Here is a 23,800-nt window from a genome sequence, read left to right on the forward strand (position 1 = left end):
TAACTGCTTGAAAATGAGCCCAAACAAGACTTCATTACCCTGTGCTTTCTCGGAACAACCTAAAACTTCACGAACGCCAAACTATTTGATACTGACATGTTCGGCCACAACCTAACGCCATATTCCTTCGTGCAAAAATGCTAAGCTGTACTGATAGTCATTTCCTTTCCTGGGAAGAGCACATCTCCAACGTTACTAAAAAGCGTTGTTCCGTCCTTTTCTGTCTCAGCGAAATTCGACACCACGGCGGGGACTGTTGCGGGACTCTCAGGATGGGACTGCTGCGGCACTCTCAGGGCGGGACTGTTGCGGGACTCTCAGGGCGGGACTGCTGCGGGACTGTCAGGGCGGGACTGCTGTGGGACTCTCAGGGCGGGACTGCTGTGGGACTCTCAGGGCGGGACTGCTGCGGCACTCTCAGGGCGGGACTGCTGCGGCACTCTCAGGGCGGGACTGTTGCGGGACTCTCAGGGGGACTGCTGCGGGACTGTCAGGGCGGGACTGCTGTGGGGACTTCAGGCGGGACTGCTGCGGCACTCAGGGCGGGACTGCTGCGGCACTCTCAGGGTGGGACGCTGGGACTCTCAGGGCGGGACGCGGCACTCTCAGGGCGGGACTGCTGCGGCACTCTCAGGGCGGGACTGCTGCGGGACTCTCAGGGCGGGACTGCTGCGGGGCTCTTAGGGCGGGACCGCTGCGGGGCTCTTAGGCGGGACTGTTGCGCACTTCAGGGCGGGACTGCTGCGGCACTCTCAGGACGGACTGCTGCGGGGCTCTTAGCGCTGGACTGTTGCGGGACTCTCAGGCGGGACTGCTGCGGCACTCTCAGGGCGGGACTGCTGCGGGGCTCTTAGGGCGGAACTGTTGCGGGATTCTCAGGGCGGGACTGCTGCGGCACTCTCAGGGCGGACTGCTGCGGGACTCTCAGGGCGGGACTGTTGCGGCTCTCTCAGGGCGGGGACTGCTGTGGGACTCTCAGGGCGGGACTGCTGTGGGGCTCTTAGGGCGGGACTGCTGCGGGGCCTTTAGGGCGGGACTGTTGCGGGACTCTCAGGGCGAGACTGCTGTGGGACTCTTAGGGCGGGACTGCTGCGGGGCTCTTAGGGCGGGACTGCTGTGGGACTCTCAGGGCGGGACTGCCGCGGCACTCTCAGGGCGGGACTGCTGCGGCACTCTCAGGGCGGGACTGTTGCGGGGACTCTCAGGGCGGGACTGCTGCGGCACTCTCAGGGTGGGACTGCTGTGGGGCTCTCAGGGCGAGACTTGCTGTGGGACTCTCAGGCGGGACTGCTGCGGCACTCTCAGGGCGGGACTGCTGCGGCACTCTCAGGGCGGGACTGTTGCGGGACTCTCAGGGCGGGACTGCTGCGGCACTCTCAGGGTGGGACTGCTGCGGGACTCTCAGGGCGGGACTGTTGCGGCACTCTCAGGGCGGGACTGCTGTGGGACTCTCAGGGCGGGACTGTTGCGGGGCTCTTAGGGCGGGGACCGCTGCGGGGCTCTTAGGACGGGACTGTTGCGACACTCTGGACTGCTGCGGGGCGCTTAGGGCTGGACTGTTGCGGGACTCTCAGGCGGGACTGCTGCGGCACTCTCAGGGCGGGACTGCTGCGGGGCTCTTAGGGCGGAACTGTTGCGGGACTCTCAGGGCGGGACTGCTGCGGCACTCTCAGGGCGGACTGCTGCGGGACTCTCAGGGCGGGCTGTTGCGGCACTCTCAGGGCGGGACTGCTGTGGGACTCTCAGGGCGGGACTGCTGTGGGACTCTTAGGGCGGGACTGCTGCGGGCTCTTAGGGCGGGACTGCTGTGGGACTCTCAGGGCGGGACTGCCGCGGCACTCTCAGGGCGGGACTGCTGCGGCACTCTCAGGGCGGGACTGCTGCGGCACTCTTAGGGCGGGACTGCTACGGCACTCTCAGGGCGGGACTGCTGAGGGACTGTCTGGGCGGGACTGCTGCGGGGCTCTTAGGGCGGGACTGCTGTGGGACTCTCAGGGCGGGACTGCTGCGGGGCTCTTAGGGCGGGACTGCTGTGGGACTCTCAGGGCGGGACTGCTGCGGCACTCTCAGGGCGGGACTGCTGTGGGACTCTCAGAGCGGGACTGCTGCCTGCCATCTGCACAGGGCACAGAGAGTGGTGAGCTACGGAGCCAGGGTCGTGTCGGGTGCTCGTGCTGACGTTCATATCTTGCCTACCGGGGAGACGCTGGGTTGGAGCGTGTGCGCCACCTACAGTGATCCCACTGGTGTGTTCAGGGCGCTGGGAGATCTGTGTGCTATCGAGGCGATCCAGTCGCTTACCAGGCGTGCTCATGCGTCACAGCGCAGCACCGGGGGATATGTTGGCAGGCAAACTGGAGCCGCCGGTTCTTACCATGCTGATGCTGCGCCACTTGCTTTCTCTCCGCGCAACATCGTCGTGATGCTGCTTGCTGCCGCCCATCACTGGCTGTCGAACACCCAATGAATTGGTCAGTTACCACGACCGTGAGCTGAGACGTGAGCAGTCGCCAATACAGCCCGACTGCGCGAACCGCGTTGCAAACCATGTCTATCGGTACTTACCTGTTTGCATTGTCATGACCTGACGTGATCTTGACCAAAGAAATAAAAAAACTCTTCAATTGGTCCCGCAGTGTTAGTTTCAATGGCGTTCATGCGGTGGATCATTATGAGAGATTGTTTGTGAGTACAGGTGCCATCTTTCTCATACAAAAGAGCAACTGGATATATTTGGTCTAGCAAAGATTTCGAAAATGCATACCCTTCCCCACCGATGACCTGACTTCTCACCCTCACATGCAGTCAGACCTGATATAACTTACGTTAAGTTCATGTATATTTGTAACATAAACGAGTAGCATGTCCTAGTTGTCAACAAGTAAACTGCATCGTCGGTTGGCAACAAACCTCACTGTCATAACCCTCGCAACTGAGTGATCAGTCGCGATCTATTAGGAAAAAAAATGCTTAAAAGGCTGACAGCATGGCTATAAGTATCATAGAGTCGACTGCTGAAAAAGCCAGAATACTATTTTGAACACGCGCTCGGATGGAGAGTGGGCCAGTTTGAGCAGCCTCGTCTGAGGTTTTCCCAACACTACTTCCGAGCAGCGCGGCATTGTCCCGCCAAGCTTTATGCAGCTGTAACCATTTGAACAGTCAGTCCCTCGGCGTAAGCAATTAGGTATTCCTTACAAGGTCGCTAATCTGTAGTAGGTCAAGGTGGCCAGGTAATGACTGTGGGCTTAGGCAATTTCAAGGGAATATTTCAAATTGATGCAGCAGTGGCCGCATGCCAGACGAAATCATGCAACTTTGAGATGGTGTCCTAGACAATTAAACAAATGAAATGGTAATTTCAACCAATTGCGTTGACCTGGAGTAAGAAAGAAGGCCAGATCAACTTAAAAGTCAAATTGCTTTTTTATCAGCAAACGTGTGTCAGAAGGTTTTGGGCGCTTTTTAAAATTTCTTTATCACCAGGACGTTAGAAGATTCCTTAGTTTTGCTTCATGTTGGTTAGGTGAAATTTCTGACCCAAGATGACCCCGATCAATCTTTTGTTTTGAGGAACATGCTATCTAGGGTAGTTTATAGCTTCAAATATCACAGTCGGCCTATCTACCGATCTATGCGTCGGCTCCTCAACCGGCGGCTGGCCGGGCGGCCGAGAGCGGGCCGTCGGCGGGCCGCCGGGAGCGGCGGCGCACTATTGATTGGCGGCGGCTGCGTGCGCAGCGTCCGGGCGAGAGGTCGGCGGACGGGATGTCGGTGGTCGGCTCACTCACGGCCACCGCCGCCGCCGGGCCGCAGGCGCGCCCGCCGCTCTCCGACCGTTGCAGGTACGTCACCACGCCTCTGAGCGAAGGCCCAGGTCGGCCGCCGCAACCAGAAGCCGGCGGGTGTGCTTCACGTTTGGAATCACTCGGCTTTAGGCTTCTCGCGTTGTAGGGTACGAAACGAATGACAGGCTTCCTTGTTGTCTCTCTCTCTCCCTCTCTCTCTCTCTCTCTCTCTCTTCTCCCTCATCTTCGGAAGGCTCTCACGCCCCTGACCCAGGGTTCATCAGAAGATGCTGGAATGCATTGCAACGAAGTACAATGCAAGTCGACACCTTTGCGGAGGTTGGGAGCATGGAAAGGGTCGGATTGGGGATCGAGTTCCTACCATCCACTATGACAACACCGCATCAGGGAAAGTGGCAACGACCTTCATCTGTATGTTCAGCTGTGGGGCGGCTCAGAGGCCATTTTTGCACTGTGATCGTTCTAACAATGGGTGTAGAAGAACGCGGTTCATCAGGAATGTGTATCATTCGCACGTTGGCCCAAGAGTAGTAACCAACTGCGTTACGGCCATGCATGTCGTTGCGCCAGGCCAAGCAGCGTTCAGTGCTCACCGGGAGTGCAGTGCTCCTTGAGTTTCGAGGCCGGACGCACGCAAGTTTACCGTGCACCGCACTGCTCGCGCCCACAAGGCACGCACGCCGCTGTGCTCGTGTGCAGTGCACCGGTGTGCTCGCACTGTTTGGGCCACTGTACACGGCACGAGTACTGCGGTGCAAAGTTTGCGGCGCGAGTACAGCAGTGCAAAGTTTGCGGCGCGAGTACAGCGGTACAAAGTTTGCGGCGCGAGTACAGCGGTGCAAAGTTTGCGGCGCGAGTACAGCGGTGCAAAGTTTGCGGCGCGAGTACAGCGGTGCAAAGTTTGCGGCGCGAGTACAGCGGTGCAAAGTTTGCGGCGCGAGTACAGCGGTGCAAAGTTTGCGGCGCGAGTACAGCGGTGCAAAGTCTGCGGCGCGAGTACAGCGGCGCAAAGTTCGCGGCGCGAGTACACGTGGCCAGCGGCCAATGAGCGTCCTCTGATCGCGTCGATCGGCGCTGCTGGTGGCTGCTGTGCCGGAAAAACAAACAGGGCTGGGCTGGTCGCTGGAGCGCGTCCAACGCCCCCGGTGGAATGCACCCGGGCTCTTGCTGACGTGGCGGCGACCAGCTGCAGGACCTGGCCGACCTGGCTGACGCCGTGGCCCCGGCTGACCTGGCTGACGCCGCGTCAGTACACACCCCCGGGCCCCGACTGACCTGGCTAACGCTGTAACAGCACACACTCCCGGGCCCCGGTTGACCTGGCTGACCCCGCGACAGTACACACCCCCGGGCCCCGGCTGACCTGGCTAACGCTGTAACAGCACACACTCCCGGGCCCCGGCTGACCTGGCTGACGCTGTAACAGTACACACCCCCGGGCCCCGACTGACCTGGCTAACGCTGTAACAGCACACACTCCCGGGCCTCGGCTGACCCGGCTGACGCCGCGTCAGTACACTCCCCGGGGCTGACCGACCTGGCCGTCGCCGCGGCCCTGGCTGACCTGGCTGACGCCGCGTCAGCTAGTTTCGCGAATTGCCACCGCCTGGGGTTTCCTTGTGCCTCACTCCGTCGAAAAATGGGGAAAAATTGTCGGATTGGAGGGAATTTAACAGAAACCGACACCGACATTGAGACTGCCACTGACCTTTCATTAATATTTTTTACGTGACATATAGTCACTACTTGCATAAAAGAACTTCAGGCATATTATCCAAATTCTCTTTCTCTGCAACTTCTCCTTCTCCTCCAAATTATCTACCGTATAACCTAAAAGTTGGTACCAAATTAATTTTTTCTGCGTTTGAAACACGCCGTGATGCTATCAAAGGCCAGCATTGAAGGTCAGGTCAAGGTTAGCGCGTGACTGGGCTGTAACATGGACTTTTGTGGGACGCGCGCTCTTTGCCTAGTCACGTGACCGGTTGCAACTCACACCGACCCGTCTAGAAACCGTCCGTGTTGTGGGTGTGTTCGATTATGACTGATTTGTCACAAATGGGAAGCGCTTGAGGCTTTCTACCTTATCATTGCTCCTGACTGTCACGACGCTGAATCATTGTATGCATTGACCAATGTCAAATCAATAAATTGGTGATGAATTGTATCAAAATGCAGTGGAGCATGATCGGGAATTTTGAGCGATTCTCTCCAGAAGCACAGACAGTGCTTCTGGTCAGACAGTGCTTCTGGTCAGACAGTGCTTCTGGTCAGACAGTGCTTCTGGTCAGACAGTGCCAGAAGCCAGTCCCTACTAGTAGCTTAATAGCTTCGAGGTGTGACATCGCACCAAACTGTTCTGACAGCATGTGTCAAACGGGTGCCTTGACAGTCATGGAACATTTGGCGCATTTATCTTGCGCCGATCAGAAGCTGCTCAAGAAAACTGTGGGTGAACCGTTACGCCGTTATACGTTGTTTACCAGTTAAGGTTAGCCGTTACAACACTTGTGCATTGGTGTCTAGTTAACGGCAACAGCCGCCGGCCTGTTACCCCAGAGTATCAGCATGTTGGTGCTCTATAGCTATCACGGCGACAACGCTCAAGCGGACGCCTCCTGCCAGGCTGAGAGGCAGGCGACGCCATTCACCGTACTATATATATATATATATATATATATATATATATATATATATGTAGCCTCACCAGCTGAGTGCGTCTTAAATCCCGAATGATAGCCATGACGACGACACAAGCGGCCGAGGGTTTCCCTATAAGACGTCACATAACTCAGCCCTGCGGCGCGTGCTCGGACTGCCCTGGCTTGCCATGCAGCAACAGATGCTCGTGTTCTGACTCTGGCCGTACTGTGGCTGACGTCACGGTCACAGCAGCCCACGCTCGGAGCTTAGCTTTTGTCCGCGCCAGCGCAGCAGCTCACTGTTGCTGCACTACATGTTTAGGCGGCATTGCGGCCCACATTGCTCGGACAGACACTGTGCTATCGGTATGGCCCGCACGACCCTGTTCCGGTGCCGGGGCTTCTGACCCTGACTTCGTTTGCACCGGGCGATGTCTCTGAGCGATCCGCTCTGACTTGATTACTGTGGAGAAGTGGTCGTTCGCCGCTGACAGTAGCCGTTCGTGTGGACGATTCACCGGTAAATGCAAACCCGCCACACGCACTGTCATGAAACACAAACATAGTGTGAGCGGATGTGGTTCAGTTCTCAGAGCCATAACAGCGATGCAGGTTGTTAGTACCTGACGCTGCCCGCGCCTGCCCGTCGGCTCTAGCCCGCGCGACGGCAGTCTCGACCTTGCTGAAGGTCATCGAGTGAGTAAGGCAATGTGAACGATTGATTTATTGAATTCCAATGCCTCAGGTGCACTGTCGGAGCGTGCACACTTCAGCTCTGAAGCAACAGGTGTGAAATAAAGACCGCTTTAAGGCAAACAGAAACGTGGTGGGCTGCAGCTGAAACCAAATATCATTATAAAAAATATCAGACCAAATATCATTGTCGTTTTGCAGATCTGTCTAGATTTGACAAACATTACGTCTGTCGACGTCTGATACAAAAGTTTTCTGAGGTCAACAGATGCCGAAAGCACATGCCGAAAACCTACGAAATCTCACTGCTGCGTAATTTGTCAAGTGCATTTGCGAGGAGCATTATGCACGTAAATAAGACAGCAGCAATAGCCTTATTTCTCGGGGCACAGCCAGGAAAATGGAGATATAGATGAGCTGATATTGCAATAACATGCCTTTATCGGAGCGAATAGCAGAAGAGAATTAAAATTGTCTGCCGAAGATCCTACTTGACTTTTCAGGTTTCTTATTGAAACAGCGACCCGCAGTTTCACAGGACACCAACATTCAGGGTATTTACAAGAAACAATTGCCAGCCATTACTACAATACAGTGTATACCTAAGAACTGAATACGCGAAAAATGCATGGAAATGCAAACGAATTGAAGTAAACAGGCATCACGCATCACGCTTCATTCGAGCATGCAAGTGAGTCGAAACAAACAGCCGTCACACATCACACATCAATTATGTATGCAAACGGTTTCCATTAAACAGGCATCGCACATCACGCATCAGGCATCACTTACACCTGTAAACGACTTTAAGCTAGCACACATCGCACATCAAGGCGCATTAAGTTCGCATATTCGGCAATGATAAATCCTGCAGGTTAGTGTTTGGTCGCCGGCTTTTTGTAAGAATAGACTCCCTTATTTCCTGTCTGGGTGCTCCTGTGCTCCACAGATTACTTTGATGTTTGACGATCTAATTTTTCATTTCGATAACCATTTTCGGCAAAACACGCTCAGGCTGAAATCCAGGGATCTATGGACTCTATATCCCTTTGGATCTTAAAGTCATCTGCGGAGCTCGGGACCACCCAGACAGGAAAATAAGTAAGTCTGTTTTTTTATAAAAAGGCAGTGATCAAACCTTAGCGTACAGTGCTCATTATAGCCGCTTATGCGAGCATGACATGTGCCTTGATGTGTGATGTGCGCTAGCTTAAAATCATTTACATGTGTAAATGATACTTGACGCGTGATGCGTGGCGCGTGTTTAATTAAAACCGCTTGCATGCATAACTGATGTATGACGTATGATGCCTGTTTGCTTTAACTCGCTCGCAGGCTCGACTCAGGCGTGATTCGTGATGCCCGTGATGCCCGGTCAAAGGTGATTCGTGTTTAATTGAATTAATTTGCATTAGCAGGTATTTTCTGCGTGTTCTTGTTCTCAGATGTGCACCCTATCTTAGCACTCGCTAGCGATTCCTCCTTGTTTAATCCTCTAAATGTCCGAGCCCTTTAAAAAACTGTCTCACTGTTTTCAAAACCTAAAAAGTCAGGTAAGATCATCGGGAGGCAATTTCGATTTCACTTATGCTATTCGTTTCGAAAAAGGCATGTTGCCGAAATTTCAACGCATCTACATCTCAACTCCGCTGTTTTTTTCTCTCCGAGGAATAAAGCTATTTCTGCTGTCTTATTTAAACCTCACTGTTGTTTGTTAAGTCTTTTCGGGATGTTAATGAGTCTTCATGTAGATAGACTGGCAAACGCCGGCGGCCTTTCCTCGGTGCGGAATAGCTGAAACACCGAAGCAGTCATCGCGTGTTGGCTTTTCTGAAGCCGCCCTGACCTGGTTCGCAGCGCGCTTGGGCCGGGATCAATGGAGGACAATGGACGGGGCAAATCTAGCGGCACCTCTGGCGCGTGACCGTGCAGCCATCAGGTGAAAGTGATATTGCGACCAGTAAGGCCGCTAGCAGAGATGACTCGTTTGATCTAAAATGTCTCGTTTGAACTATGAAAACTCGACTTCACCTGGCAGCTTGCTCTTCAATAGCGATTACGCTCTTTAAAACTGATATCTTTGTAGCGTTGTTCATTATCTTTAAAAGCGTTGGGCGCAAATTCATGCAGTTTTCAACAACAAGGAATGCTGTTGTTTTGCAAGTTGTTATTATTACCTGCGAGGCATTTGCCCGCAGGCAGTGTCATCGAGCGTGTTATTCTTGTAATATCGTCATCATCATCTCACCTCCTCTTTCGATATCAATTGCAAAGTAAAATTCACCAGTTGCGAGCAGCTGAGGAACGTGGATAGAAGCTGGCCCTACATATCGATGATCCGGTGCCGCTTCGGCGCGGGACTAAGAAGTGCTGGCTGAGGAGAACACAGGCATTCATATTGGTAAACGTGTGCGGCGATGTGTGCAGAGGCTCACGCGCTATCACGCGCAGGCCTCTGTTGGACGCTTCTTAAGAATGGTGCCCGATCTCAGCACTGTATGTTTTAATCAAACCAGTTGCATTTAAATACAATGGCGTTTGGACAAAGAGTTGTTTTCTTGGCATTTTCACCAGCGTGCTCGCGGATGATGAACGGACGGCCAGATGCGAACAGGAGACAAGCCCCATCATTATCAAGTGCTTGCATATCTCACTGTGATACTACGCTCACGGCAGCCGCCGGGTGAGATATTGTGATACCTACGCTCATGGCAGCCGCCAGAGGGAGATATTGTGATACCTACGCTCATGGAAGCCGCCGAGGGAGATATTGTGGTACCTACGCTCATGACAGCCGCCGGGGAGATATTGTGATACCTACGCTCGTGGCAGCCGCCAGGGGGAGATATTGTGATACCTACGCTCATGACAGCCGCCGGGGAGATATTGTGATACCTACGCTCGTGGCAGCCGCCAGGGGGAGATATTGTGATACCTACGCTCGTGGCAGCCGCCAGGGGGAGATATTGTGATACCTACGCTCGTGGCAGCCGCCGGGGGAGAAACCGGGCAGCCGCCGAGCTGGCCCGGTTCCTTGAGTGCGTGCCCGACGATGATCGCGTTGCGAACGTGTACCTTGCATGAGCACTAATAACCCGCATAAAACATCGGCGGTAGCGTGCAGTGCAATAGTGCGATTGGCTGTAGTGTACATCCAAGCTCTGGTGGGTCTGGCCAGGCATGGCGAGCTCGTGTTTGATGATCCCTTACGGCGGTGACTGATGGCACAGTCCGTAAATAATTCCGCCCGGCGCCGAATTTCCTGATTCTAGGCGGGACACGCATGGCCTGTGGACTGTGCGGAAGCAGATCGCTCATTTCTGAACTAAACACACCAGCCAATAGGCATGCATAGGCACGCGCACAAATACAAGCGCAGCCGCGCTGGTGGGCGTCGCGCTGTGCTGCGGACGTCATGCTTTGAAACGCTCGACACGTGACTGCTGTCACATTCTAAAGCGGGAACAGCGTTCGTTTGTGATCGCTTTTGGCCATACACCCCTCCCCTCTCTCCAAGAAATAGTTGGAATAGCGTCATAGCCCGCGGGAGTTTTGAGACCGGATCTGCTCATCAACTGATCATGCTCTCCGATGCCCAAAGTTAGTTTTCTACAATTGTGCTTTTGTTCTGACGTGCCGTTGACATCCTCAGGGTGGCAGTGCTACTGCCGTAACGCCACACCATGACGAAGAAGTTTGACTTTAACTGGCGCATACCCGTGCCAGAGGCACTCACACAAGGCTGTGTGCTGGACAGGTGGACAGAGGTATGTGAACCGCCACAAGGCTGTGTGCTGTACAGGTGGACAGAGGTATGTGAACCGCCACAAGGCTGTGTGCTGTACAGGTGGACAGAGGTATGTGAACCGCCACAAGGCTGTGTGCTGTACAGGTGGACAGAGGTATGTGAACCGCCACAAGGCTGTGTGCTGTACAGGTGGACAGAGGTATGTGAGCCGCCGAGACAGGGCTGGGAAAGAGCAGCTCCGTATCGCCCTGCTCCTTTTATAGCTGACCACAAGGCGAATTTTTCTTTTAAAAATGGCGAAGCTGGTTAGTTTAAACAAATTATTTATCACATAACGACAAATGTGTGCCACCAGTATTGTAAAAAACATAGTAGACACGCAGTGAGAAACCTATATTCGCACGCTTTGGCGTTTGATGCGAAGAGGGTATGTGATGACAATCGAATCATGAGCATTCGACTCACGGTTCGGCGATACTTTGAACAAAGGCCAACTGGACTCTGAGAAAAGTCTGACTAAAAAACACAATTCCTTACCGACCTCTGAATACCCGTGGTTGTGTCCTTAGGCCGTGTTGCTCAATGTTGCACTGGACACTGTTAACCAGCGAATGTCACCTGCCTGCGTAGGAGAAGGACAACGTCGACTTCGAGCCGCAGTGCCTGTTCCGAGTGGACGAGTATGGCTTCTTCATCTACTGGAAGAGCGATGGAAACGTAAGTCTTCAGCGGCTTGTGAAGCCACTGATCGTCTCGCCTGACCACGCCTCGTCGCGCTGTGTTATTATGCCTATCATTTGAAGGGCACTGGATGTAAAGATGTAGCACTGGATCTGAAAATCAGTAGCTCGAATTATGTGTAGCCTATCAGATTAATTCAAGTTCAATACATTCTACGTCAAGCATTTAAGTAATCCAATTTTAGTAATCTAAGCACACCGTAGTAAACTTTTACCTTTTATAATATTGGCATGTTTTACAGCACGCCAGTGGTTTTGATCGACAATAATTGATCCGCACAGAAATGCGGGCTAAAAATCTCAGTGCACGCGACGCCAGCTGAAGTGTGATTGCCATAAACCTTAATGTTCTAGACAATTTCTGTCTTCGAAGTGCCGGGTTCGCGACATGTCGGCGCAGACTTGCACGTTGCGGGAGCTGCATGGCTTCAGCGAAGCCAATCTCGTAAAAACCTGGCAGCCGCCCCCACCGACACGCCCTCGGGGCGAGCGATCTGCCGCTCCCGAGGGTGGGAGTGGCAGCGGGCCGCAGTCTGAGCGGCGGCGGAGAGGGATGGGGGAGGGGGGGGGGGGGGCGTGACGCGGCGTCTGACCGGCCCCGTTCGCCGGCAGGACGCCGATCTGCTGGAGCTCTGCCAGGTCAACGACATCAGGGCGGGCGGTTTGCCTCGGGTGAGCGATAGCCGCACAGCCGACGCCGGGGCGGTGGGGAGGGGTGGATGGTTCAGCCCGCCCCTCTACGTTCTGACGGGACCAAGCCCTCGGACTGCCCTTGCCAGTTAAACAGGCTCCGAGTGAGTTCGTTTGTCCAATAGATTGGCTGTATCACACTTTTTCATTGCTCACTTGTCTGCTTATTCGCCCCTCCGTCCGTTCGTTTCCATGCGCTAAATGCCCGTCCCATGGTACAGGTAGTTTGATACGATGATTACCTGTGACGGCTTGAGTGCAATGGGCGAACCACATTCTGCAGTATACTTATGCATCAAGCAAGTCTTTGGCAGAGGGGCTTTACGGACAGAGTCAGATCTCTTTGGACTACAGCATTGTTACGCAGAGCACTGGCCCGCCGTTTTAGTACATCGACGCGTAGAATGGCCTTGCCTTTGGCTATAGACCTAAGCTGGCAGGACAGTAGTTTTATATGGCAGAACGCTCCACAGAACTGTGCTATTTTTCCCAGGAAAATCTTATATATGATCCACTATTGCTCTGTCTGGTGCGTTCGTTCGTGTTCCTTGCTTCACCAATCATGTTCTTGAGTATTTACCTCTGATGAATCAAGGTAAGGCTGTGACAAGAAGCGGGGCCCGCCCCAAAACTAAATTATTGCTTTAACGTCTACTACTAGACAACCTTTCTATAATCAGCCCTTTTCCGATAACTAGGTCGACCACCTCACATACCCAGTAAAGCTGCAGATATAAGCTAATTGGGGCGCCCTTGAGCGAGCCGGCCGATCTTGGACCGTGACCCCTGTCCGCGTCCAGAACCTACCACTGAGCGAGCTTGCTGGCGCCGCAGGACCCCAAGCTGCTGAACCAGTTGCAGGCGCGCCACGGGGCTGACCTCGAGGCCAAGTCGCTGAGCATCTGCAGTGGCACCGACATGGTCAACATCAACTTGCAGCACGTGATCCTGCCCGATGTGGAGACGGCCAAGGTCAGTGCAGGTCAACTGCGGCGCCGCGGGCGATGCCGGTCAGTGCCCGTCCGGCTCGATGCGCGCAGTGGAATCGTTTCGGACGCGACGCTGGGAACGGCGTCCGCGCTGTATATGCGTGGACGAGGAGGCACGGGTAATTTGATGGCTTAAATAGATCATTTAAGCTTTTTAAAAAAGAGGTATTCGAGCATCCGTAAGACAGCTTGCGCTGACTAAAGCAGGCCACTTGCCTCCAGCTCCATCCTCTCGAGAATCGGCGCGTTTATTCAAATGTGTCTAACACTAGCGCAATGATGGTTTAAAAAAAACACAGCCCTGACTTATTGCTTACAGATATTTCATCTTAACAAGACTAAGCATAGATAGTTAGCTTAACTAAGCAAGGGGACATAGATAAGACATTACCAATAGCCTCATTCATCATAGAATAGCCAGAAAATAGAGATATAGATGTGTTGATATGTCGGTTGTATGCACTTATCGGAACGAATATGAATATCCTCTGATTAATGAATACCTACTGATATTCGCATCGATAAAGGCATGTAACAGAAATATCAATGCATCTATCTATACGTTCTCCTGGTTATTCTACGAGGAGGAAGGTTACCGGTATTGTCTGGTCCATATGCATTATGTTTCAACAGCTTTCGGAATTCTGGAGACTATGAAGTGCGAGCTCTGAGCCAACAACTCGCTCAAAACATATGCGCTGTTTACATCAATTCATGAAGGTGCATCACTATTTCAGTGATATATAGCGATTTCATTCGTGCTCACGTACCGTATGTACTCTTTCTCATTCGAGAAGGTTGTGCTTCTATTATGACATGCAGCTTAGAGCTCCTTTCCAAAACGGCAAAACTCGTCCTATGGACGATTTGGAATTCCTAACCAATATGGTAACTCCTGTCGGAGGTAACGTAACCACATGTACCGACGCAGCGAAGTTGGTTTCCCGATTGTGACGGCCTCGTTGAGGGAACCCATCGGCGGGCTGGCTGGTGCAGCCGGCCGGACCAGGCCCGGTGCTGTCCGTGACATCAGCGTCATTGTCCACCAGGTATGGCTGTCAGTTCTGCGCGCCGCCACACATAACACGAAAGCCAATAATGTGTGCCCCATGACATGTCTCATCAAGCAGTAAGTCCCGCCACGAAGATTTCCGGGCTTGAGCCGAGCTTCGCAAGCATTTCGGCCTAATTTCAATACTGTTTTCTCTTTCTCTGTTGTGAGTTTTTCCTTTACGCCACTGGTCTGTTGTTACTCTTGGTATACGTCCCGTAAAAGGTGTGTGCCTCATTATGCTGTTTCTTGTATCTGGTTTGTGTAATATTTTTTCTGTCTCTTGCTCCTTAAAACACTAATACTTTGGGTCAGCGGTTTGAATGCGTGCTTGGGTACTCTCGTTTTTCTATTATCCCTTATATCCTCCATGCATTGATGTCTAAATGTGATGCATTCTGATCGCGAACCAGTTGGAAAGACGTGCACGCTGCATGCCGTGTTGTTACGAGCCGAGGAAACACTTCACGGGGTTGCTGTGGAGTATGTGTGCTGCGCGGTGCTATGCTCCTCTTCAGCTCCTGTCCATGTCCTCTCTGTAGCCCGAGTTTGTTGTCAGACGTTTTACTCCTTCCTGGTGTGGATAAGCTTCGATCCGCCCCACCTTCTAGCAGATTCTGAACGCTTTTACGTTGAGGGTTTTCCCAGCCTCTTGAACGATGGGATTATGACACTCCGCTGCACTACACGCTGACCACCGGCACCAGGCGACTCACCTCGACTGCACCTGGGATTGTGACACTCCGCTGCACTGCACACTGACCACCGGCACCAGGCGACTCACCTCGACTGCACCTGGGATTGTGACACTCCGCTGCACCGCACACTGACCACCGGCACCAGGCGACTCACCTCGACTGCACCTGGTATTGTGACACTCCGCTGCACTGCACACTGACCACCGGCACCAGGGCGACTCACCTCGACTGCACCTGGTATTGTGACACTCCGCTGCACCGCACACTGACCACCGGCACCAGGCGACTCACCTCGACTGCACCTGGGATTGTGACACTCCGCTGCACTGCACACTGACCACCGGCACCAGGCGACTCACCTCGACTGCACCTGGATTGTGACACTCCGCTGCACTGCACACTGACCACCGGCACCAGGCGACTCACCTCGACTGCACCTGGGATTGTGACACTCCGCTGCACTGCACACTGACCACCGGCACCAGGCGACTCACCTCGACTGCACCTGGTATTGTGACACTCCCGCTGCACTGCACACTGACCACCGGCACCAGGCGACTCACCTCGACTGCACCTGGGATTGTGACACTCCGCTGCACTGCACACTGACCACCGGCACCAGGCGACTCACCTCGACTGCACCTGGTATTGTGACACTCCGCTGCACTGCACACTGACCACCGGCACCAGGCGACTCACCTCGACTGCACCTGGGATTGTGACACTCCGCTGCACCGCACACTGACCACCGGCACCAGGCGACTCACCTCGACTGCACCTGGGATTGTGACACTCCGCTGCACCGCACACTGACCACCGGCACCAGGCGACTCACCTCGACTGCACCTGGGATTGTGACACTCCGCTGCACTGCACACTGACCACCGGCACCAGGCGACTCACCTCGACTGCACCTGGGATTGTGACACTCCGCTGCACTGCACACTGACCACCGGCACCAGGCGACTCACCTCGACTGCACCTGGTATTGTGACACTCCGCTGCACTGCACACTGACCATCGCCACCAGGCGACTCACCTCGACTGCACCTCGCCCGGAGGCGTGAATATGGACAGGTTTACAGAACACGGCGAGGCCAAGCTTTGTGCCCAACTGAGCACGACGGTATTCCTGCACGCTTGTTTGATGATATCAGATGATCTCCGATGATAATCATTCCTGTGAACCAACGATAAGGCTTCGGGTCCGAGGCTAGAGTCATGGTACATATGTATGGTATGGTAGCACTGCACACCTCTCGTCTATACCAGGGACTACCTGTGCTCACTGGAGTCCTACGTACGCCTATGAGTCAACACACAGGTGTACAGATGCATACACCCTTTACTGGTAAATATTGTCGTGATAATAACAAGATTTCATGGGACCCAACGCCATCAATCAGCTTGGTAGGAATGCTCGAGGCGACATTATGGATGGCAGAAATCTAACGTCGTTGTTTTCGCATTCCATTCTTATGCATAGGAAAGGGCTTCACTCGCAGTGCTGTCAGGATTTCCGACAGACCACGCGTATTCCAACGTCCACACGAAAATTGCAGGGGAGAAAAATAATGAGACTTGAGTATTGAGCGAAGCCCTCAGAGAGCATGTCGATTGCTGGATCATGTGCTGCGTTACAGCCGATTGAAGTAGTCAATTGCTTATTGTTTGCCTGATATTTGCCGCCTTGTTGCATGCAGACTTGGCAGACCGGGCTGCGAAGTATCACCAACAACAACAAAATCAATAACGCGTGCGTGCGTCAAAACTTGGAGAAGCAGTAAGTGTACCGCACTCGTAATGCTGATAGCAATGGCCTCGCCAACCCTGTACAAGCAAAGCAGTCTCCAACATCGTTGAGACTCCGCCCCCCCCCCCCCCCCAACCCCACTCCCATCTGCACCAGGAAAAACGCTCTCTTCATCCCGTATACCACATCTGTTGTGGCCAGTACCATTCTGCGTAACCCGACATTACACCTGTCGCCACCACACCGTCATGTCTACATGTCCGAACATCCCAGCCATCGTCGCAACCACGAGCCACGACATCCGGCGTGCCAGTCGGGGTCATTGCTCGCGTCCCCGCACCGGTGCCACACTCAGCGTCGTTGTCACGACCGCCCGCTGCCTCTCCAACACCTTGTGCCGACGCCGGTCGTCGCCGTTCTCCTCACTGGCCCCTTGCACTGCGCAGTCTAGACAAGGCAACCAGCAGCCCCCACTGGTTTGGAGAACCGTTAGAGGTAGCGGAACAGCCTGATGCACTGGGGTTGTCGAGCAGGCTGATAGACTGAGATAGCGGAACAGGCTGGTAGACCAAGGTAGCGGAACAGGCAGGTAGACTGAGGTAGCGGAGTCGGCAGACAGAATCACAGAGCGGCTAGCAGACTCCCGGCAGCTAGGCAGCGATACCCTGCGATGGAGATCAGCCTCGCAGCTGCTTTGCAGCAGGGGACGTACAGTCAGTTCTAGACGCTCCATTGCGCCGGTTCGCCCTGACACTGAAGATCGTGTTGAGCCGTGTGATCCAGACACTTCTCCAGCCGCACTTGAAGGCAAATCGACCTCCGGGTTTTTCGCGCTGACAAGAAAGACGGAGCTCCACGCGGAGATAGCCAAGGACAGATGGAGACAGAGGAGGGGAAAGCGATCAAACGAGCAAAAAAGGAGAGTGTGTGTGTGTTTGTGTGTGTGTGTGTGTGTGTGTGTGTGTGTGTGTGTGTGTGTGTGTGTGTGTGTGTGTGTGTGTGTGTGTGTGGGTGGGCGTGGGCGTGGGCGTGGGCGTGGGCGTGGGCGTGGGCGTGGGCGTGGGCGTGGGCGTGGGCGTGGGCGTGGGCGTGGGCGTGGGCGTGGGCGTGGGCGTGGGCGTGGGCGTGGGCGTGGGCGTGGGCGTGGGCGTGGGCGTGGGCGTGGGCGTGGGCGTGGGCGTGGGTGGGTGTGGGAGAGGGAGCAGAAAGACAGAGGGAGAGGTAGAACGGGAGAGAGAAATAGTAGGATGGCAGAGGGAGAGATAGTCCGCAGAGAAGAGAGAGGTTGTAGCGAGACAGAGGGACAGATTGAGTGGGAAAAAGATAGAGCGAAGATAGAGCGGGGAAGGAGGGTAGGGGCGAAGAAGGAAAGAGACGAAGTCGGTAAGAGGACAGAGAAGACAGGTCAGGCATCCAGCACACGTTTTTTCACGCCCACTATTCACATTGTATTTGATTAGATAGTCATTCAGGTCGCCCGGGCCGGTTACGGGGCTCTGGGACTAGGGGCGAGACGTGCACGTCAGTAATGGCAGCTAGTCCCAGAGCAGGCAGGTGGCGGACGGGACCCCCACAGCCACCTACACGCCCAGTGGCGCAGATGCGGTCGGGCGCAACGCAGAAGCCGCGGTTTTCCTCGTGCTTGTTCCTGGTAAAGCCCGCTGCGGGGTCGGCCCCTGACAACTGGCTTTAGCAATATCGTGCTGGTGGACGTTGCTTAATGGCGCCAAATGGATCCAGACGGTCGGCCGGACGCAGGAAACGGGCCCCAACACGTGCGCTGAAGCCGTCGCGGTGCCGGCGACACTCGGAGGGGCGCCGCCGGGGGCGAGAAGGGAAGCCTCGGACCCGGCACTCGCAGGGCTTCGTAGACCGGGCCGAAGCTTGTCGCTCTGCAGGCCGTCCGTCGGGTCGTGTATGACATTAAGTCACGTGTTTTGGCAGTGCTGTTGGTATTAAGACACGCGGGAGGTTGCCCGGCCTCAATAACGTTCAAATACATGCATAGCCAGTAGTTCGTTAACTGTCGGATGGCAGAAGTTTTGGAGGTTGCCCGTTGCGGTCCACACCAAGCGCTCAATATTTTCGTCGGACATGATGGCGTGGAAGCCATCAATTTCCTAATAACGGGTTGGAACTAATCTGACCAGCAACTGGTCGCCTATATTCATCACTGACGGAGCAGAAGGCACGCAACTTTTAGCTGAAATAGTAATAGGCAGGCCGGCCCCCGCCTAGCCGGTTAGTCATCGTGTCTGTAAGTCCGGTGTAACCCCGCGATTAATTAAATAACAACAGGTCTCACCGTGGCGTGTCTAATCTCACGGTTTTGTACAGACCACCTTGGGTCGTTCTACTTTAACTGCCTAGCGGGGTCCTTTGCTACCAACCTTGATGGGCACCTTATGACCGTGAACCAAATTCTCTTCATCGGTTGGGCGGAGCAGGTGACTGGAAGATGCCTGACGACCGCCACGTGCCGCACGGCATATCTGTCACGTACTACCAGAGGCGCAGCCAGAATTCGTGACGGGAGGGGCTACCACGACTTGGGATGGGGGGTGCTATCATGATTTGAGTAGGGGGTGGGGGCTAATTTTTACGAGCGGGTGATAGCCCCATTCGACAGTGTCTACGCATTGCCAGCAGGCCAACAGACTCAAATGCTAGCATGTACAGTGCCAAGCATATCGATGAGCTATCAACTCTGGTTTGCCCCGGTGTTTTAATCATTGTTTCAGCTGCGTGTGCACATATTCACACGGCGATCCACAAGTCTTACTCCTAAATTGGGGCTGTTTTACACCACACGCCGCTGCCCAGGATAGTGGTGCGATATTTAAAACCAAATAATTTCGTCTGATCACCGGATTCTGCAATTATAGTCAGTAGCATTGTGGTGAAGAACTGCGTTTTAACCAAATACGGCCTCAAGCCCAAGGCTGCGCCACCGCCTAGCTCGGATACATTTATAATTTCGTGATTTAATTTGAGCATAATTTCCCTGTTGAGGTAGACCAGCTTACATAGACAGGGTGACCAATTGTCTGGGTATATACAGTAAGGAAATGGTGGTCGTTTTTAAATGGTTTTGATCACGCTGTTGCATGTTTGGCTAGCTGAGTTTAAGTCATTTGAACAGATGCTGTGAAGTTTGAAGGTTCCGATCTTAACAGTTTATAATTTACTGCCTGTTTTTGATGCAATGCTGGTGACGTTTCGTTAAAAAAATAAAGATTAAAACATGTATGGTAGGATTGAACTCCAATTATGTATCATAGACTGGTTTGCTAGAGTTGATCACTGTTAAATGCATTGTATCCCTGTGGCTGCTTTTGCAATGCCCGCTTATGAAAAATCAAGCTAGGTTCAGGTATATTGACATTTGCGACCCGATTTTGCATTTTAGGGATCAAACAAGTTAAATCTCACGGGCTCATATCGTACGACTTTGGATTACCTTCCTAACGTTGTTTTCCCCACTGGCGCGGTTTTCTCAGCTTTCGATACAGCCAGACGAGCAAATATAACAGTCTTCACCGCTTTTACTTGACGCGATGTATGAAAACCCATAACTGTTGCTCTTACATGACTGTTTCAAAAGCTATTCAGCGCCGTTTTCTGCATCGTCGTGTTATGCTCAGTCATTGTCATAATAGGAGGGACCACGGAGCGCTAATCTGACCCGCATGTCCCGGATTGAGCCGTCGCAGGTTACATTCACAATGGCTCATTCAAACCTGTGTGACACAGTTTGACGAGAGCTCGGGCACCATCCTGCTCGGTTTTCAAGATCTCAGAGAGGGCTTTAAGATCACTCACAATCAAAAGACGGAGATAAAAAAAAAAACGACGGTAGAGTGATGCTTGTCTGCTGATACTGATACCTTTCCTGGCCTATCTTTGTTGTTCGACAAAACCAGGGAAAAGCACATTAAATGCGCGGTTCCAGTAAGCTCAAGCGTTAGAAACACGAAACAATGAAACGCCATGTTTTTGAACAAAATAATGAATACATTTCCTTACGTCGAGGAATCGGGTTAGGAAGATAAAAAAATATTTGCGATGATTCATACGCAGGGATGTAATGTATGGTTTATTTTTGTTAAATCACCAGTTTTTGCGCCAATCGGCACGCATTTCTTAAACTCAGTGATTAAATCATATCTATAAACTGAAATATTTAATTAGCGTGCGTAAAGCTCATAGACATCTGGAGAAAGAAGTAGGATGATACATTATTTCATACGGTGAACACCGTCACAATAATTTTACAAGTTTTCAAAATGAGCTCAACTTCAAAAGGCTCATCGAGCAGAAACATTTAGCCTGTCTCTTTCCTTTAGAGCCTGCTGCGCGTAGTCCATTAAAGTAGATTAAGTAAGTCGACTGAAGGGCAAAGCGCAATCCGACTCGACGTCGCTCGCACATGCGTCTTCTTTTGCGATCTGTGTGATGAATGCACGCTCTGTACCTGTTCAGGCAGGAAATCCATTGCACACAACGGATCACATATGTTCCTCTGGTTGTGCTGCGATGTCTAGATTGCCCGACCCGTGCTGCGTGTGGCATGTGATGTGCCGGTATGCGGCAGAGTAGCTGCTTCAAGCTCCGTACATATCGTCTCAGGCTATCTAACCTGCACCCAGTGTGCCTCTGGGCCTTGCCCTGGTCGCTAGCGGAGATCTGCCTGCTGGGACAGCTGTTCCGCGTGTTGAGAGTTGCCCTATTGTTGACAAATTTCCAAGTTATTGGCAGCTGTCTCTGCCGTCGACGGCTGCCCCAGCTGTTGATAGCTGCCCTGTCGTTGACGGCTGTGCCGGCTGTTAACGGCAGTGCATGCTGACAGCGGCTAGCTGACAGCGGCTGTTAACGGCTGGCTGTCTGTGCCTGCTGTACCTACTGTTGACGACTGCACCTGGCATCGACAGGCGAGCTAGCTGTCAACAGCTGTGCCTGCTGTTGACAGCTGTGCCTGCTGTTGGCAGCTGTGCCTGTTGTTGACGGCTGTGCCTACCGCCGACGGTTGTACCTGCTGCTGATGATTGAGCCTGCTGCTGACAATTGAGCTTGCTGCTAGCGGTTGCGCTTGCTGCTGACGGTTGTGCTTGCTATTGACGGTTGTGCTTGCTGTTGACGGCTGTGCCTGCTGCTGACGGTTGTGCTTGCTGTTAACGGCTGTGCCTGCTGCTGCTGACCGTGTGAGCCGTTCTAGTCTAGTCGTCCGGCGGTTTCCGCTCGACAGCCCGGCTGTTGCGTCGCCGAGTCAACACTTTCACGGCCGTGGCCCATGAATGCTCATCGATCGGACCTCGTCAATGTGCCCGGCAGAGCACGGCCACCGGCCTGCTGGGATCAATGTACGCGTCCAGCGGCGGGGGGCGCCGCTGACTGCCACTGTTTGTCGCAGCTGGATGCGACTCTGCTTCTCAGTCGACCAGGACGGCAAAATAACCGTCAAGAATATCGCAAGAACGTTCGCCTCGGGCAAGACTGAGAAGCTGGTCTACCAATGCCTGGGGGAGCTTGGCCTGCCGTGCGAAAAGGTCCGTGGCTCATGTGCCGACGTGCTCAGCGTCAGTAGGAAGCGGCGAACCGAAAAGAAGCGGCATAGCCGTAGTTGCGTGTATATTGGGTGCAAGCTTCTGTCCCCGTGTGGGGTTGAACAGCGAATGGCTGCTGATCATTGCTGTCTGACGCGAATGTGAAGGCTTTCTTCGAAGGAAAAATGCCGTTTGTTGCCAAATTATGTGTGTGTGTTTTCTGTAATCTTTCGAGCGGTCAGGTGATAGTGCATCACGTATGAAAAGGGCATTAAAAAGAAACACCTTCTTCCTGTGCCTGCTTAGATGTGGGTTTTTTGGGCGGGGGTGCAGTTTTGGTGTGGCCTATCTTTCCAGAGCATGCAGCTTTCAAAAGACAAGGACAGCTGTGGCGTAACTTTTGTTCATCCGCCTTATGTATGAACAAAAATCAAGCCAAAACTTGTTTTATCAGTCATGGCAGAATATTTAGTCACTGTGTACGTAAGTACTAATGGAAGTCAATGTGGTTGCACCTCGTCATCATCGATTGGTGCTTGTTTGTCAGTTGTGTCATCCAATCATACATGTCATTCAACTGAATTAAAGACAAATCAAAACGTGAGATTACATCAGCATCTATGAAATTACAATGATTGTTCGCGTTCGCGTACGAAACAAGATTTGGGCTTTTGGAAGCATGCGCTACATTTCTGTTGAACAGATACAGATGCATAACAATTTGTGTAATACACATTGCACGTGGGTGTTTAGAACGGTCATGATGATATCAATCACGTTGATCATGTTGGAGAAGGAAGCGCTGGTGAACGATAATTACGCAAGTTTAACGGACTATCTCGAATGCCCACTATTCCTGTGTGACAAATCGTCAAAAGTATGGCGTGCATGTGTATGCGGCATGCCGCCACATAACTACACACCGATGTTTTACGCAATACGTATTCAAACCAGATTCAGGTGCATTACGAGCATAACCACAAGACTGACCTGACCACGTCCGGCCAGCCTCATACCAGCCCAAATAAGAGCGCTGTCACACTACGCAGTATGATCACTGAAACTTCTCTTCAGAACAAAACGCATTTAATGCTTTGCTTTGTCAAATACCCCAGCCGCGTTCATAGGTTATAGCGTGAATGTCCCACCAGTGCTGCGCTCAATAATGGAGAGGGCGGCGTGCCAGACCCATCCCGCCCGCACTCATCCATCCCGCACTCACCCATCCCGCCCGTGAGCAGCTGTGGAGGCGCTGGCGCGGATTCCCAAGACTTACAGCTTGTCACATGGCCGAGAAGTATGGATAAGTCCCAGGCCTCGGTCGGCGAGAGCACTTGTGTGTCAGGCGAAGAAGTGGCGCACCAGGCGAGGGAGCGGCACCCCATGCGAATGAGCGGTGCCCAGGCGAGGGAGCAGCGCCCGAGGCGAGGGAGCGGTGCCCGGG

The 23,800-nt window shown here is 53.2% G+C and overlaps 1 protein-coding gene across 4 annotated transcripts; it reads left to right on the forward strand.

Moving 5' to 3' along the window:
- The first annotated feature begins 3,748 nt into the window (after positions 1-3,748).
- LOC119094066 (1-phosphatidylinositol 4,5-bisphosphate phosphodiesterase) lies at positions 3,749-23,441 on the forward strand. Of its 4 annotated transcripts, none has more exons than XM_037217137.1 (7): positions 3,749-3,845; positions 10,797-10,911; positions 11,523-11,609; positions 12,245-12,304; positions 13,157-13,294; positions 14,361-14,440; positions 22,224-23,441. In XM_037217137.1, the coding sequence occupies exons 2-7, from the start codon at positions 10,828-10,830 to the stop codon at positions 22,519-22,521; spliced, it is 747 nt and encodes a 248-aa protein (XP_037073032.1). In that variant the 5' UTR covers positions 3,749-3,845; positions 10,797-10,827; the 3' UTR covers positions 22,522-23,441. The 4 variants fall into 4 exon arrangements, with proteins under 4 accessions (XP_037073032.1, XP_037073033.1, XP_037073034.1 ...); XM_037217138.1 differs by lacking the exon at positions 14,361-14,440 and adding an exon at positions 16,764-16,843; XM_037217139.1 differs by lacking the exon at positions 14,361-14,440 and having other exon boundaries at positions 22,224-22,439.
- The last annotated feature ends 359 nt before the right edge of the window (positions 23,442-23,800 follow it).

The sequence above is a fragment of the Pollicipes pollicipes genome, unplaced genomic scaffold (assembly GCF_011947565.3).
Source record: "Pollicipes pollicipes isolate AB1234 unplaced genomic scaffold, Ppol_2.1 Scaffold_4002;HRSCAF=4701_pilon_pilon_pilon, whole genome shotgun sequence".
In the NCBI taxonomy this organism is placed as follows: Eukaryota; Metazoa; Arthropoda; class Thecostraca; order Pollicipedomorpha; family Pollicipedidae; genus Pollicipes; species Pollicipes pollicipes.

Bases quoted from the DNA above. Each gene is read 5' to 3' on its own strand.
- LOC119094066 (XM_037217137.1), top strand. From the start codon at position 10,828: ATGACGAAGAAGTTTGACTTTAACTGGCGCATACCCGTGCCAGAGGCA. The intron at 10,912-11,522 runs GTATGTGAACCG...CTGCCTGCGTAG, and splicing joins TGCTGGACAGGTGGACAGAG to GAGAAGGACAACGTCGACTT. The intron at 14,441-22,223 runs GTAAGTCCCGCC...TGTTTGTCGCAG, and splicing joins ATGACATGTCTCATCAAGCA to CTGGATGCGACTCTGCTTCT.